The 13,929-nt window shown below is 33.6% G+C and overlaps 1 protein-coding gene across 2 annotated transcripts in view; it reads right to left on the bottom strand.

Moving 5' to 3' along the window:
- Unc13c (unc-13 homolog C) overlaps positions 1–13,929 on the bottom strand; it is a 544,151-nt gene that overhangs the window by 100,351 nt on the left and 429,871 nt on the right. For both annotated transcript variants that reach the window (XM_026391056.2, XM_077799599.1), the window contains 2 exons: positions 7,439–7,516; positions 2,601–2,678 (listed from right to left, as the gene is read on the bottom strand). In XM_026391056.2, coding sequence (XP_026246841.1) covers positions 2,601–2,678; positions 7,439–7,516 — 156 coding nt within the window. The remainder of the gene's footprint in view (positions 1–2,600; positions 2,679–7,438; positions 7,517–13,929) is intronic.

Genomic DNA, 13,929 nt, shown 5'->3' with positions numbered 1-13,929 from the left:
TTACAGCACAGATGGAAGGGGACAAAATTTAATAAACTCCTAAAAAATAAGATCAGGGGTAGAAAGTTTGCCTTTGGGTTTATAATCAGATTCACTGTGAGGAAATATCTGGGAATTAGCATTAGTTCCCATAATATAACCTTTAAAGGCTATATAAGTTTAAAGGCTATTTACACTTTTCATATTGAAGGGTGAATCCTGTCATTCTTGGTAGAATCCTTGTCATCTTTATAAAATCCTCATATTAAGAAACCCATTTAGATACCAGCATATGCAGGTAAGGGTGTTGTAATGAATCTGCCTTTTACTTTGAGGTTCTTGTGTCTAGTGGAAGGTTAACAACAAATGATTCTAACATATTTCTGTATTAATTCAGTTTATTTCTGCCTGGAAGGTTGTATGTCACACTCAGACTTGGATTCAGGTCTTGTTTTCTCCTGATGCTTTATCAATTCCTATGCCAATGCAGACGGGTCCTGCTTAAATTTTTTCCTTAGCAAAAAAAGACAAAAGTTGAAAAAGAATTATGCATGGAGAGACAGAGATAGAGAGAGAAAACATAGAGGAGAATACATATATAGTGAGGAAAGGGAAGAAAGGTATTTAAATGTAGGAGATGAAGGAAAATAAGGTCAATGTTATCCATCCAACAGGTTATATAGTTAGATGCTAGACATTCATTTCATTTATTAAATTAAAAATTCCTTTTAAATTATGTATGAGGAGTTTAACAAATAGATATTGCATGGCTATAAAAAGAGAACTCACCACACTCAGTATTTCTGTCTTCCTTATATTCTCCAGTAAAGAGTTCTCAAAATTAAATTTATAGTGTGAAACTTGGACATTTCAAACTGGTAATTTTATCTGAAATAAGAATCCATTTTTGACTGACAACTGAGCCACCTAACAACTTGTTTACTTAGCAGGTGGCTTAGCCCATACAGTTTCTACTAAGTACAGGTTTGATTAATCTGTTCGGTCTGTCTTTTCTGATTTTTCTGGTTAATATTCGGCTCAGCAATATATTAGTCATATTGGAGAGCACATACCGAATAAAAATGAAATAGTAATAACATGAAGAGAAATTTCTGGAAATATGACATTTTAAACATAAGCTCATTCTAAAATGATTCCTGGTTTTTACAATTCACTGAAAGGAGATGGGATTTCCCATAAGAAATCAGTAATTTATTTACTACTTTTCAAAATTGTAAATGGACTTAGAAGTCTGAATATAAAAGCATCACTAAAATTAAGAAGGGGATCTTAAGTTATGATCCTTGAGAGCTTGTGCTCAACCAGTTTAGCACATGAAGTTTGAAATGAGATTGATGCCCTCCAACCTTGCAACAGTCATTAACACACTTTGGGGAATTAAGCCTTATTTTGTGCAAATTAAACTGAGACTGCAAGGGAAACACAGCTCATAAAAGTTCATGTTAAAAAGTTTTGCACCATCACACACATATTCTGGTGCTTCTCATTTGTAGGATGTTAAGTAGCAACTTCATTTTTTTTAAGAGACTGAAAATGAAACAGACATAGTTGAGTGAGAGGCGTGTATAAATATCCTCTCAGGGTTAAAAGCAACTTCGTACATGAAGAAGCACCATCATAAAAAAGCATTTCCAGCAACACAGATTTAGAAATAAAAGAGATATGTGCTTTGAACTTCAACCTAGTTTTACATATGTCTACATTTTACCACAGTTAGGATAATGTATACTAACTTTGAACAGAAATATCCACACACTCAAAATGAGCTGTTCCTGGGATTGTTCTCAGGATTGTTTCATTATGGGGAGGGGACAGTGAGTGAGTAAGAAACCCTGCTTCAAGACTCTCCCCCTCAGCACTTTCTCCATTTCTCAATCCTCACACAGTCAAATGTTTGGGGGGGCCTGCTGGTAGGGCGTGGGGGAGGCACGAGGAGGACTGCCAGGCAGGAAGAGGCAAGTGCACAGCTAATGTTTCACTCCACCTGATCCAAACAAGCAAATGAGAGTTAAATAGGCAGTGCAATGGCCTTTTGGTGTAGTGTCAGAGAAACAGCCAGGCAAAGGATCAGATGCGTACTGTCACAAACCTCATAAAAGAATCTCTCTCCTTCCTTCTTCTGTTCATGGAATTGGAAGCCAAAGATGTTGGACAGAGACATGACACATTACAGACACAACACACAACACATTTTGACTTAGCTTTTTTGATGTGAAAAATAAACCACTGATATATCCAAAACCATTCATGCCACAGTGTGTATTTCATAACAAACATCAATATTAAACTGACATTGTACAATACAATAAATAAAAAAATCTATTATTTGTGGTGCTTTACAGATCATTAGCATATATGCATATATTTGTGTATATATGACTCTAAATACACAAGACAAAAGGCTTTCTCCCTCCTTCCATTCACACTTCTCTTCACTAAAGTACTCTGCTGTAGGTAAAAATTGACTTGATTGATAATGGGATTTTCGATTATCATCACTTTACATTTTTTGACAAGCCATGTAAAAATTTGATTAACGAGATATTCTGCTAATGATCTCTAAGTAGGTATTCAACAAGTGCAGGAATAAGAACACTTACCTCCTTCCCTCCCATAGATTCAAACATTTTTTCCAGCTGGACTCGTAATTGTTGAATATTGTTCATCAAGATACAGGGCTTTAAACAAGGAAAATAGAAGACTATTTTGAATATCATATAAATATATATATTGAATGAATTTCCCTTAAATGTGGCAGTATACAGCTTTCATTGCTGTCCTATTATATTTGGCAAATACAATCACTCAGCTACTTCAAAATATGGTTAACAGCTAAAGATGGAAAAGGAAACAATATAATGATCATTTTGGGAAATGAAATTTAATAACATACTACACAATAGACCATTGGAGACTTGCTCCTAGGATTTTTTATCCTGAATATAGTGGCATTTCATGCTTATAAATTAGCCACATTATTTTTGAATTTTTACTTTGGGAAAAACAGATTAGTTTAAATTCTGAAATTTCACTGTTTAAAGACAAAGCACCATCTGAAAATTTTAATATATACATATTAAACCCAGAATTGAACCCAGTGCCTCACACATGCTAGGCGAGTGCTCTATTGCTGAATCACTGAGCTACAACACCAACCCTCAAAATTTTAAATCCAAGAAAACTTTTAGAAAAGTAAGATCACCTTTAATGAATTTCTCTTGCTACTGATAAAGTGTACATGCTGATGCAATATTCAGGTCCCCTTGTTACCTACTTCTGATCCATATTTCCCTTTGCATTTTCCTCTGTGCCTATGAATCATATCTATCACTTGGGTTAGAGCTTTCTTTCCTAGATTTTATCTTTCTTTTTATCACTTATGTGGCATTTGCTTTATATTACTTTATATTTAAGTTGCCACAGCTAACCTTCAACACATTGTACTTGCTGAGTTGCTTTTTTTTCTATTTTTCTTACTTGCAGACTATTGCACATTACTTTAAACATAATATATGCCTTAAAAACATTGTTTTTGTTTCCAAAGTTTCATAGATATAATAATAAAAAAAGATGTGAAACTTTGTGACAAGACTAGATGTGATCTTAGAAGAGTGGAAATTAATTTATAATTGGAAAAGTAAAATTTGGAATAGTTACAGAATCATTTAATATTTCCTGCATATCAATTCTAAAGAGCCAGTAAGTACATCAATGGAGGAGACAACAAAGAAAGGAAAATGGATATATCTTTCAAGTTGCTGGGAAATGAGCCAATAATGAATCAGAGAGTCAAGCAAAGGACTCACAGGATGTCAGAGAGGTAGTAGCTCTTATCAGTGGAAAGATTTTATTATTGCCTTAACCACATTCCTGACCTTTGAAAAACTTTGTACTTGACTCTTAAAGTGACCACATCTTGACATTGATTTATGAAAACAATTTTAAACTTCTATTCTGATCCTTTGATTCTAGTCACTTAAATACTAATTGTTTTTAGCACAGATAACTGAGATTTATCTCTCATAGATTCCAGTTAGCTGAATCAGAATGTTCCATAAATGATTCTGACCCCAGCCAGGATCAGAACTACTTTACCTAGGTTTACTCTTATTTCTGAATTTTCAGGGAATTCAGCATCTTGCCCTGATGTCCACACACTGAGCCAATGTGCTATTTTCTTCCACTAGGAAATAGGGTCATTGTGATAATTTTTATTGCAGAAGGGGAAGATTTGGCATGAATTTGGTAATTGTACCAGGAAGAAACCCAAGGTCAAAATAAGACTATGTTTTATAATGAGAACCCTTCACATGGGTGAAGGATTTCATAGTTGGTCTGACTCTCGTGTGATTTTTCGACATTAGCACTGAAGCTTGTCTTTGTTGGCACACATAACAGGATCCCAGTACCAGCTTTATAAATGAAGACTAACCACCAAGCTTTTTTAACATGATCATTTCTGAGCTATTAAAAACAAAATAAAAATGGGTGGTTGGGCTCTCTTGGCATGGATTGCTACTGACCCTATGGATTGCTATGCAGAAAAAGAGATGCAATTATCCAGAGGAAGATAAAAATAAATATGAAATTCTCCTCTTTTAGTAAGCTTTTTGTGGCCTTGAAATGCCCAAAGTTCACTTTTATCATATCAGTATTTTAAATCAATTCATCAAATAACTGATGAGAACTAGATTACAAAAATCTACCTTAAATGTAATCATGAAATGGCTTTTAGTTTAAACATATCATAGTAAACAAACAAATAAACAAAAGAACATTAATCTAAATCAGAGGTATTGTTTGCTTAGGATTTTAGTAAGTTAAAATAACCCATGTTTGAAGTCAAATTGTATCTTTTTATTTGTTCATTTTGGCTTTCTTCCTAAAAATATAATCCATTTCATTTTTTTTTTAAATATTTATTTTTCAGTTCTCGGGGGACACAACATCTTTGTTTGTATGTGGTGCTGAGGATCGAACCCAGGACGCATGCATGCCAGGCGAGCACGCTACCGCTTGAGCCACATCCCCAGCCCCAATCCATTTCATTTGATCTTAATCTAAAACAGTTAGGAACCTGAAATATGATGAATTAAAAAATTAGTTTTGTTTAAACTAGGGCCATTTCTACATTGCTGAAGTATTTCTGAGTTGAAAATATTTTTTTTTAATTATCAAAAATAAAGCAATTATGATTTTGATAATTTTGATATCTTTTAGAATATGGGATCAAAAGGATAAAAGTGTTTTGACCCATCTGCAATTTAAAATGTCACAGTAGAACATTACTTATTCTGACATGGACACTGTAGTCTTTAACTTTGACCCCTAGCAAATCAAATGTATGGTCATATCTTAAATGATGTCTAACTTTAAATGTTTCTAGCTCAATTTGCAGATAAACTACTATATCACAACATATATACTGAGAAATTTACAATAAATTTCAATGGTGTTAATACTAAAATAAATTTATAATAATAGTTACATGTATTCATGAAAATGTACAAAAGCACTTATTCCCTTTGTTTCAAGTGAAAGTGTAAATCAGGTAACAAATTTATATTCTTTTATAAAAATTAGGAGTTAAAATAATACTAATAATAACAGAAAGGAGATCACTAGAGTAGAGCAAGAGGCTAGAAGGAGGGAGGGTGGGAGGGAAAGAGAAGGCACTAGAAAGGAGATTGATCAAATTACGTGCATGGACAATGATGGCATAATGAATCCCATTATTATGCATAATTATAATGTACTCACAAAATGTTAAAATGATTCTTTATATTTAAGCAATCATGTATAAGGCTGGTGAAGGTATCAGTAAGTAGGGAAGAACAACTGAGGAAGAAAAGTTCCTGTGCTAGAATATTTGCAAGGGCTTCTTTTTCTTTTTTCTTACTATAAAAAATTATTTCAAAAAGCATGACTAGGATTGTGGCTCAGAGGTAGAGTGCTCATTAGCACACATGAGGCCCTGGGTTTGATCCTTAGCACCACACAAAAATAAGTAAATAAAATAAAGGTATTGTGTTCAACCAATTCTAAAACAAATAAATAAATATGTATTTTTTAAAAAGCATGAAACAGAAAAATTACATAGAATAATACAAAAATACTAATTGATAATATTTATCTTATGGTTTTTATTATAAAATATAATGTAGAGTGCTATAAAACATCAAGTTTGGAAGTCTGTAGGAATCTTTAAAAGTGAATTTTCCTTTGTGAAAAAAAAGGAATTAACTTTAGTATTTCACAACCACTTTTGGACTCCTCATTTTGCTATCCTAATACAAACAGAATCCTTTTGAAATTATAAGGCATTGTTTAAAATTTTAATATAAACTTCAGATATGTTTATCTTCTATCCTTTAATTAGAAACAGATGCTTCCAATAAATAATACTCTATTTTACCTTTAAAATGTTCATAGTCAGTGTCAATTAGAAATCAATGCTGAGATTTGTGAGAGTTAAAATTTCTAGGCAGCATATTAATTTAAAGGAAAGAGGCATCTTCTGGAACCCTTAAGAATCATAAGGACTGACTTAATGAGCTGTCAGCAAGAGGTCAATGGGGTTTCAGCAGACTAGTAGCTTTCTTAGAATTCTCTTTTAAATAGCAAGGACTGATTTTTTTTTTTTTTTTTGGAGGGGGAAAAATTCCTTGTTTTCTTCTCTTAAAAAAAAAGATAAAACTCTTAAAAATTTAACTTAAAAATCCTGTCTTCATTTCTTAACCACTTTTTTCAATACTTTTTGTTTGAAACCTCTTAACTGTCAACATATTTTTCCTGTCAACATGTTTAGTGCTGTCAACGTATTTTTCCTAATAATACAAATGGTAAATAAGGAGTCTTTCACCTTTCATCATAAAACAGCCCTGATTATATTCCAAATAATCAGTTTATCTTGCTTTTCTTTATACATTTTCTTGAGAAAGGTGGAATAATAGTTTGAATTTTATACGTATTTCCTCAATCATCAAAAAATACATTAATAATTCATAGTAAGAACCAATTTATTCCATATACTAACCATTCTTCTCAATCTACTTGAAAATATAAAGAACAAATTATACTTATTTTAGCATTGGTGTTAAAGTGAAACTAGTTGTTGTCAATACTTATCTAATTTTAACTTCCTAATTCTCAGATCCCATTGTTTATAGAGTAAGTGAGTTTTCAATGATATTTGCTCATCTTGTTTCTTATCAACATGGAAAACCCAAAGGTTTTGAGACACTTTTCAACCTTCTTGTGAACCCTATATTGAAACCAATTTGAGACTACTAGAGATATTTTCAAACAATTTCTTGGGATCCCCATTACTTATTGTCCTGTATGAATAAAGAAATTAATAATTTCTCTTGCTTCCTCAAAACTGGAAGAAGTAAATCTCAATGAGAGATAACTTGAAAGTAAAAACAGTTTTACTTACCACATTTTCTTTATCACAATATGAACTGAAATCACTTGACACAATTGCCGCGTACTGGACCAGAACTTTATTGATAGTCTAAGAAAGAAAAACACTGTGAAATTTATTCCGGCAAGCATGCAGTTTTACATGTACTATATAGGCTAATTCAAGGTCAAACTTAAGTGTTTTCAGCTGAAAGGGAGCCATCAGCAGTAATTAAATCTAATTATTATAAAAAAACTTCAATCAAAGTATCATATTTACTTGATAATTTGTCATAATTCTGAGTACATTTGAAATATTCCACATGAATCCATCCTATTTTAATATAATTTGCTCCACTGTAAAATGCTTTATTTTCTATTACTCAGAATATACATTGGCCATCTCATGGCAACCTCCAACATGCTGTGTACTTACTATGTAGTGGTCTTTAATGGTCCCCCTTCCCATTTTTAAATAGATAATATTATGCTCTGTATCATCTTCCATACCTGTCATGCCAAATTTATCTGTAGTGGTCATTTTATCAACATTCTCCATTGTTTCTAAGTACCTGATTTATGTACACATTACTTAGTAGTGACTATTTCAGTGATAGTGAATCATACTGAGAGTATCAAAAACTATTCCTTAAAACCCAAATGTTAGGGCTGGGGTTGTGGCTCAGTGGTAGAGAACTTTCCCAGTGCGTGAGAGGCCCTGGGTTCAATCCTCAGCATCACATAAAAATAAATAAATAAAAACAAAGGCATTGTGTACAACTAAAAGAAATAAATATTTTTTAAAAACCCCACGTTAGCTTTTGTTATGTCATACTATCCTATATCTTGATACATTTACCAATTTTTACTATTATAATTTGGATATGAAGCGTTGCCAAAGGCTCTTGTGATGAAAATTTGGTCTCTGATGCAGCAATATTCAGAAGTGGAATTTTGGGGGAGTAATTTGATCATGAGGGCTGTAACCTCATCAGGGGATTAAACCACTGACAGATGAATGGACTGAGAGGTGGTGGAAACTGAGAGGTGGTAGACCTGGTTGAAGAAAGTAGTCACTGAGGTTGTGACTGGGAAGGGTGTTTGCTGTTATAGCCTCCTTTGTATTTCCCTTTTCTTCCTTTCTCTGTCTTTCTACCTCTCTCTTCTCTCTCTCTGCTTCTTGGCTTACTCTGTCATGCCCTTCCACCATGATATTTTTGTCTCACTCACCCTTAGACCTAAAAAAAATGGAGCTATCTAAGCATGGACTGAAATCTCAGAAAGCATGAGCCAAAATAAACTGTTCCTCCTTTGAGTTGTTTTTGTCAGGTATCTTGGTCACAGTGACAAAAAGCTGACTAACACGATTACAACATTATTTATAACCATTTCTGAGTCTAAGGATGCCCTCCGCTTCCATTAATTATGGAAAACAGAAAAATGAACAAACTAAGTTCATCAAACTTTATTGCAATTATGGAAATATGTATCAATAAGTTGGGATCCTACTACTTTAACATGTAGCTTAAAGTGTCATAAGCCAAATGTGGATGTGATTTTCTTAGAAAAGATGAAGCAAAAGTAACAGTAGACACATGTCATCTCTTTTTAGAAGAAAGTCTAAATAAAAACATTTTTATTTCCTTTTTTGTATAATATAAAATGCCTGAAGATGTTTTTGTTTTTAATTCAAAATCAACTATGAGAGATATTCCAAAGTCAAGCTAACAGAAAGTGTTTACTCTATAAACGTCAATGCACCAAATGTGACTATAAGTTTGTTTATAGTCTTTTAAAATCACAATGAGAATCTGGAATTGGGACAATATGTAGACAGGAAATTGATATTTTTTAGAAGTATGTGGTAATGTGACAATATGCATCAATTTAAATAGAAAGTTAGTCTTGAGACATATAATAGCTTATCAAGCAGCAGACCAACATATTTGGGAAAACAGATGGTTGATCAGATTGAAATATCTTCTAAACATATATCTTCAAATTTTACTTTAGACATAATGCTGAATTACTATGGGCTTTCTTAAGAAGTTCTCATTCCTTTGTACATATGAACATTACTCTCAAGTTATAATTTCTTAATGGCAGTGTCAACTGTAGGAATCATTTCACTATATTGCAAGAACAAACATAGGTCATATTCTTGACTTCAGGAGCTTGTTGCAAGTCAGACATTGTAACTTGCTCAGGATAAAGTTTGGGATACACAAAAATCCCCTGGGTGACTTGCTGAACAGGTCATTTTTGTTTATTTGCTCATTAATTTTTTCTGGAGAAAAAAGGAGAATCTAGACCTCAATTTACAATTATCCTCAGTGAATCCCCCATATTCTGCCACTTTGCTTTACATCATAGAAAAACCCTAGTCCCTTGAATTTATGTGTGGAATAAACAATCCTGGGATCTCACATTCACTAGCCTAAGAATGCCAATGGAAATAAGCCAGGATGGACTGGAGGTAAAGAAAAGTGCACAGTCTTTTGGGATATAGTTTAAGACAATGTGCCTGCAGAGTGGCAATTATAATGCTGTAATAGCTCCTTGGTATTCTTTACTAATATGCAAAGTATACTTGATTCAAAATGTGTAGTGCATATTTTAAGGGCAACTACAATTTCATTTTAATTTATTTAATGAAATAAAATCACTACCAGTTGTCTCCTAATACTAATACATATGTAATGCCTCTTAACTCATTGGTTTTCAGAGTGCAGCTCTGGGATCAGCAGCACCATAAGCATCACCTGGAAACAGCTGGTCCCATCCCATATCTGCAGTTAGCAATTTTGGAGTTGAGCCCCTGTAGTCTGGGTCTTAAACAAACCTTCAAGTGATTTTGACCATATTAGTTTGAGAACTACTGTCCTAACTAATACATGGGAAGGCAGGGGTAACTATGGAAGGGGTCCTAAGAAACACCTGTATATGAGTTTAGGTTATGATTACCTTTGGGGGACTGGGCTATAGAAGTGAGAACAGTGCAGAGGACCACACACAGCCTAGGGGGTATGTTTGAATCTTGTTCCATAATAAAATACAGTTTGTATGAATAAATGATCATGAGAAGTAGAGGGTTCTTTTACAGATGCAGACAAAAAAATTACTATTCCAAGAGCTCCATATTTAACAAAAAGATGAAATTCTAATAGGATTGTGGCAGTAGAAGCCAATGATTCTGCTGCATTTAAAGGATCAGACAGGCTGACTAAAATATCTCCCAGCCTCAATCAGTTCTGATCTGACATGCAGCTACTGGTGTAGCATCAAGTGGGATAGGCATCAATTATCCAGACAAAGGCTCTGTGGTTTTCTGAGCTAACACCACACTAGAAGGAGTGGGCGGAATATCTTGTTAACACTCCAGTAGTTCCATCTATTGCTTTGCTCTTATCAGTGAGTTAAGAATTCTGGATCAAAATGTATCTTTCATTCACATTTTATGCATGTAACAGTACAGTATTAGATCAATGAAAGGAGGACAGGAAAACTGTCACATCAATTCACCAACAGCAGAACTGTAACTTGGATGCCTTATGTTCTGTATTCTAACACATCCAAAATATGATAGGGCACCCCAATTTTTCCACCACAGATGCCCAGGTTTGGCCTTACAAGTAAAAATAGTGAGATTCTCTTCCCCAGCTCACCAATTTATTTCTGATCACTTCAGGATGAGGAGGGAATGCAGCGTAGTGGTTAAAAGCATTGCATGCATACCATTTTTAGGTGGGTGCTTTGTTTCTATAATTTAAATATTTTGAGCCTGTACCATCATTTGAAACTTAGGGAAGATAATAGTATCAATTTCACAGGGTTGTTGTGAAGAATAAGTGAGATACCCTATATACATTAGATTTATATAGTGAGACACCCTATATAAAATGTTAGCATTTTACAGACTTAATATATTGCTATTATTAATTTTGAAACTAGTATAAGATTCCAGAAAACCAGGAATAGGAATGCGTGTGCTTTGTTCACCATAATATCTCCATCTGGAAAATAGAAAAATTTATATGTAGGACAATCAGTTAATATGTGTTGTTTTTAAGTAATATTAATGGTATCATTATTTAATATCACCTTTTAAAATCAAACTCCCCGTACTTGTTAAGAGCAACAACATGATCACAGGAGTAGTCACCCACTTGGTGAGTCAGCTCAGCTTCTGAATGTCCCTTGTATGAAATTTGCAGCATCTTGTTTGGCATCTTAATCAGTCTTATAAACACTTTAGAAGAAATAATCATCCCTGAAACTCCCATTTTTTGAGGGCTAAATCTTCTAAAATATCTGCAGGCATCATTAATATGTCTTATTTCTCAGAGATGGTTTAAATCAGTATAAATCCCAAGAAGAGAATGAATGCATTTTCTGTGTATTTTGATATGAGTATTCCAATCCTAAGAGGGTAGAGTCTTTGAGACTAATAGTGACATCTTATGGAATTAAAACAAAAGAAAAAGCTCCAATGGTCTGCAGTTATTATAAAATAGCAAATTATATTAATCAAAAACTTTCATCTCTATCTAATTTTTACATAGATACAAATTATAGATAAAAAGGCTGACACTGGAAAAAAAGAATCCAAATGATGTTTATGTATCCTTTCATTTGTTTATTGATTTTTCTTTTTAAAATCTATTTTGCATTTTAAGACACTGTGAGAGTTAAAAAAATACTGACATGATTTTTTAAAATCATTCTCACAAAATAGAATCTCTATTTCAATGCAAAACACAAATTTCTTTCCAAGGAAGTGTTTTTCACTATTACATTATTTATCTGTGATAATGATTAGATATTGTTGAATTCCTATACATTAAAAATGTTTTACTTAATTGAAATTTTTATTGTGCCAAAAAACACACATTTTCTCAGTGGCACATACATGGAACTTAAATCTTTTCTTCTTGCTTCAGTGAATGTTTCTTAAGTGTGATTCTAATGGGATCAATGTGTCTATACCCTCCTATCCCAAAATGGCTGGATTGGGCTCAGCCTGGCAGCTTCAGAAAGCTGAGTTGTTCAGGGAAGTTGTTCAGGACCTTGGCCTGGTTAGCATTCCTCCTTTCTCACATTACTTCCATGTCTTCTGCCATTACCTGCTGCCTGGTTCCTCCAACAATGAATTTTCTGCTGTACTTGTCTGATGTGTACAACTACAATAGTATGTTACTAAATATATACACTCAGAGTTTTGAATTCTCATATGATCCTTCATCTGCTACAGGTTCTACAGTTCCAAGAATAGCATGTGACATACTTTCTCAAACACTATATTCCTAATGACCTCATTTCATTCTTTTTTTTTGTATTTACTCAACATTCAGCTTTTAGAATAATTCTTTTATAGATTTTATCCTATTAGGGGACTGTTATCATCTAATACCAAGAAAGTCCTCTCTAGGAATAATCCAAATAGATGTTTTTTTAGTTATTATCTTAAAGAGTAGAAGATTACTTGAGTCTTCCTAAATAATAGGTACAAGGATATGAGTTGAACGTATTTCATGGCAAAAAAATATTGTAATAGAGTTTATGCTGACAGTTTGCTTAACAGTCTTCATGACTGCACATTTTATGCTGGCTAGCCTTTTAGCCTGTTCTTTGAGGTTCTTTACAATGTGGACCTAGTTTTCCCATATTATTTTGTGAGCCTTCTGGGCTTGACTTACCCCATGGTTTCTCCTTGTGGGGACCTCTTGGGCTAAATTTCATTTGCCACAGAGTGGGGAAGATATCTTACAGGGTCATTCAAAAAAGGTTTGATGTTTTATTTCACAGAATTAAATCTTTGTGGTGTAAAACTATGGAATTTCTGGATTTAATTGTTACCTTAGCATAACTCTGTCTTATCACAGTTAATAAAGATGCTATCTCCTGCAAGACACCTTTCCTAATTATCTGTGAGAGAATCTGGTTAAACTTTTCTAAGAGTTAAGCCTATCTCTAACCTCACTGAACAGGTTCAGACCCAAACCTGCCATTTACAATGGACCTTAACTTTTCAATGATAATGTCAAATGAAGATATGTAATTTATATGTTTCTGGTTCAAAGCAGTTGCATGATCAATGTACACATCTGTTATGAGCTCAAATATGTTTCCTCAAGATTTTTCTGTTGAGGGGCTGGGGTTGTGGCTCAGTAGTAGACTGCTTGCTTAGCCTGTTTTAGGCACTGGGTTTGATTCTCAGTACTGCGTATAAACAAGTAAAATAAAGGTCCATTGACAACTAAAAAACAACAACAACAACAACAACAAAACCTTTTCTGTTGAACCCTGAATCCTTCTCTAATTCCCAGTACCTCAGAATGTGACAGTATTTGGAGAAAAGTTGTGGGTTTTTTTTTTTTTGTATCGGGAATTGAACCCAGGGGCACTTAACCACTGAATCACATTTCCAGCCCTATCTTTATTTTTTTATTTGAAGAGACAGGCTCTCACTAGGTTGCTCAGGGCACCTTTAAATTGCTAAGACTGGCCTCAAACTTACTATTCTCC

This window comes from Urocitellus parryii, chromosome 6, assembly GCF_045843805.1.
Source record: "Urocitellus parryii isolate mUroPar1 chromosome 6, mUroPar1.hap1, whole genome shotgun sequence".
NCBI classification, from domain to species: Eukaryota; Metazoa; Chordata; class Mammalia; order Rodentia; family Sciuridae; genus Urocitellus; species Urocitellus parryii.
This window is presented reverse-complemented; position numbering and strand designations above follow the sequence as displayed.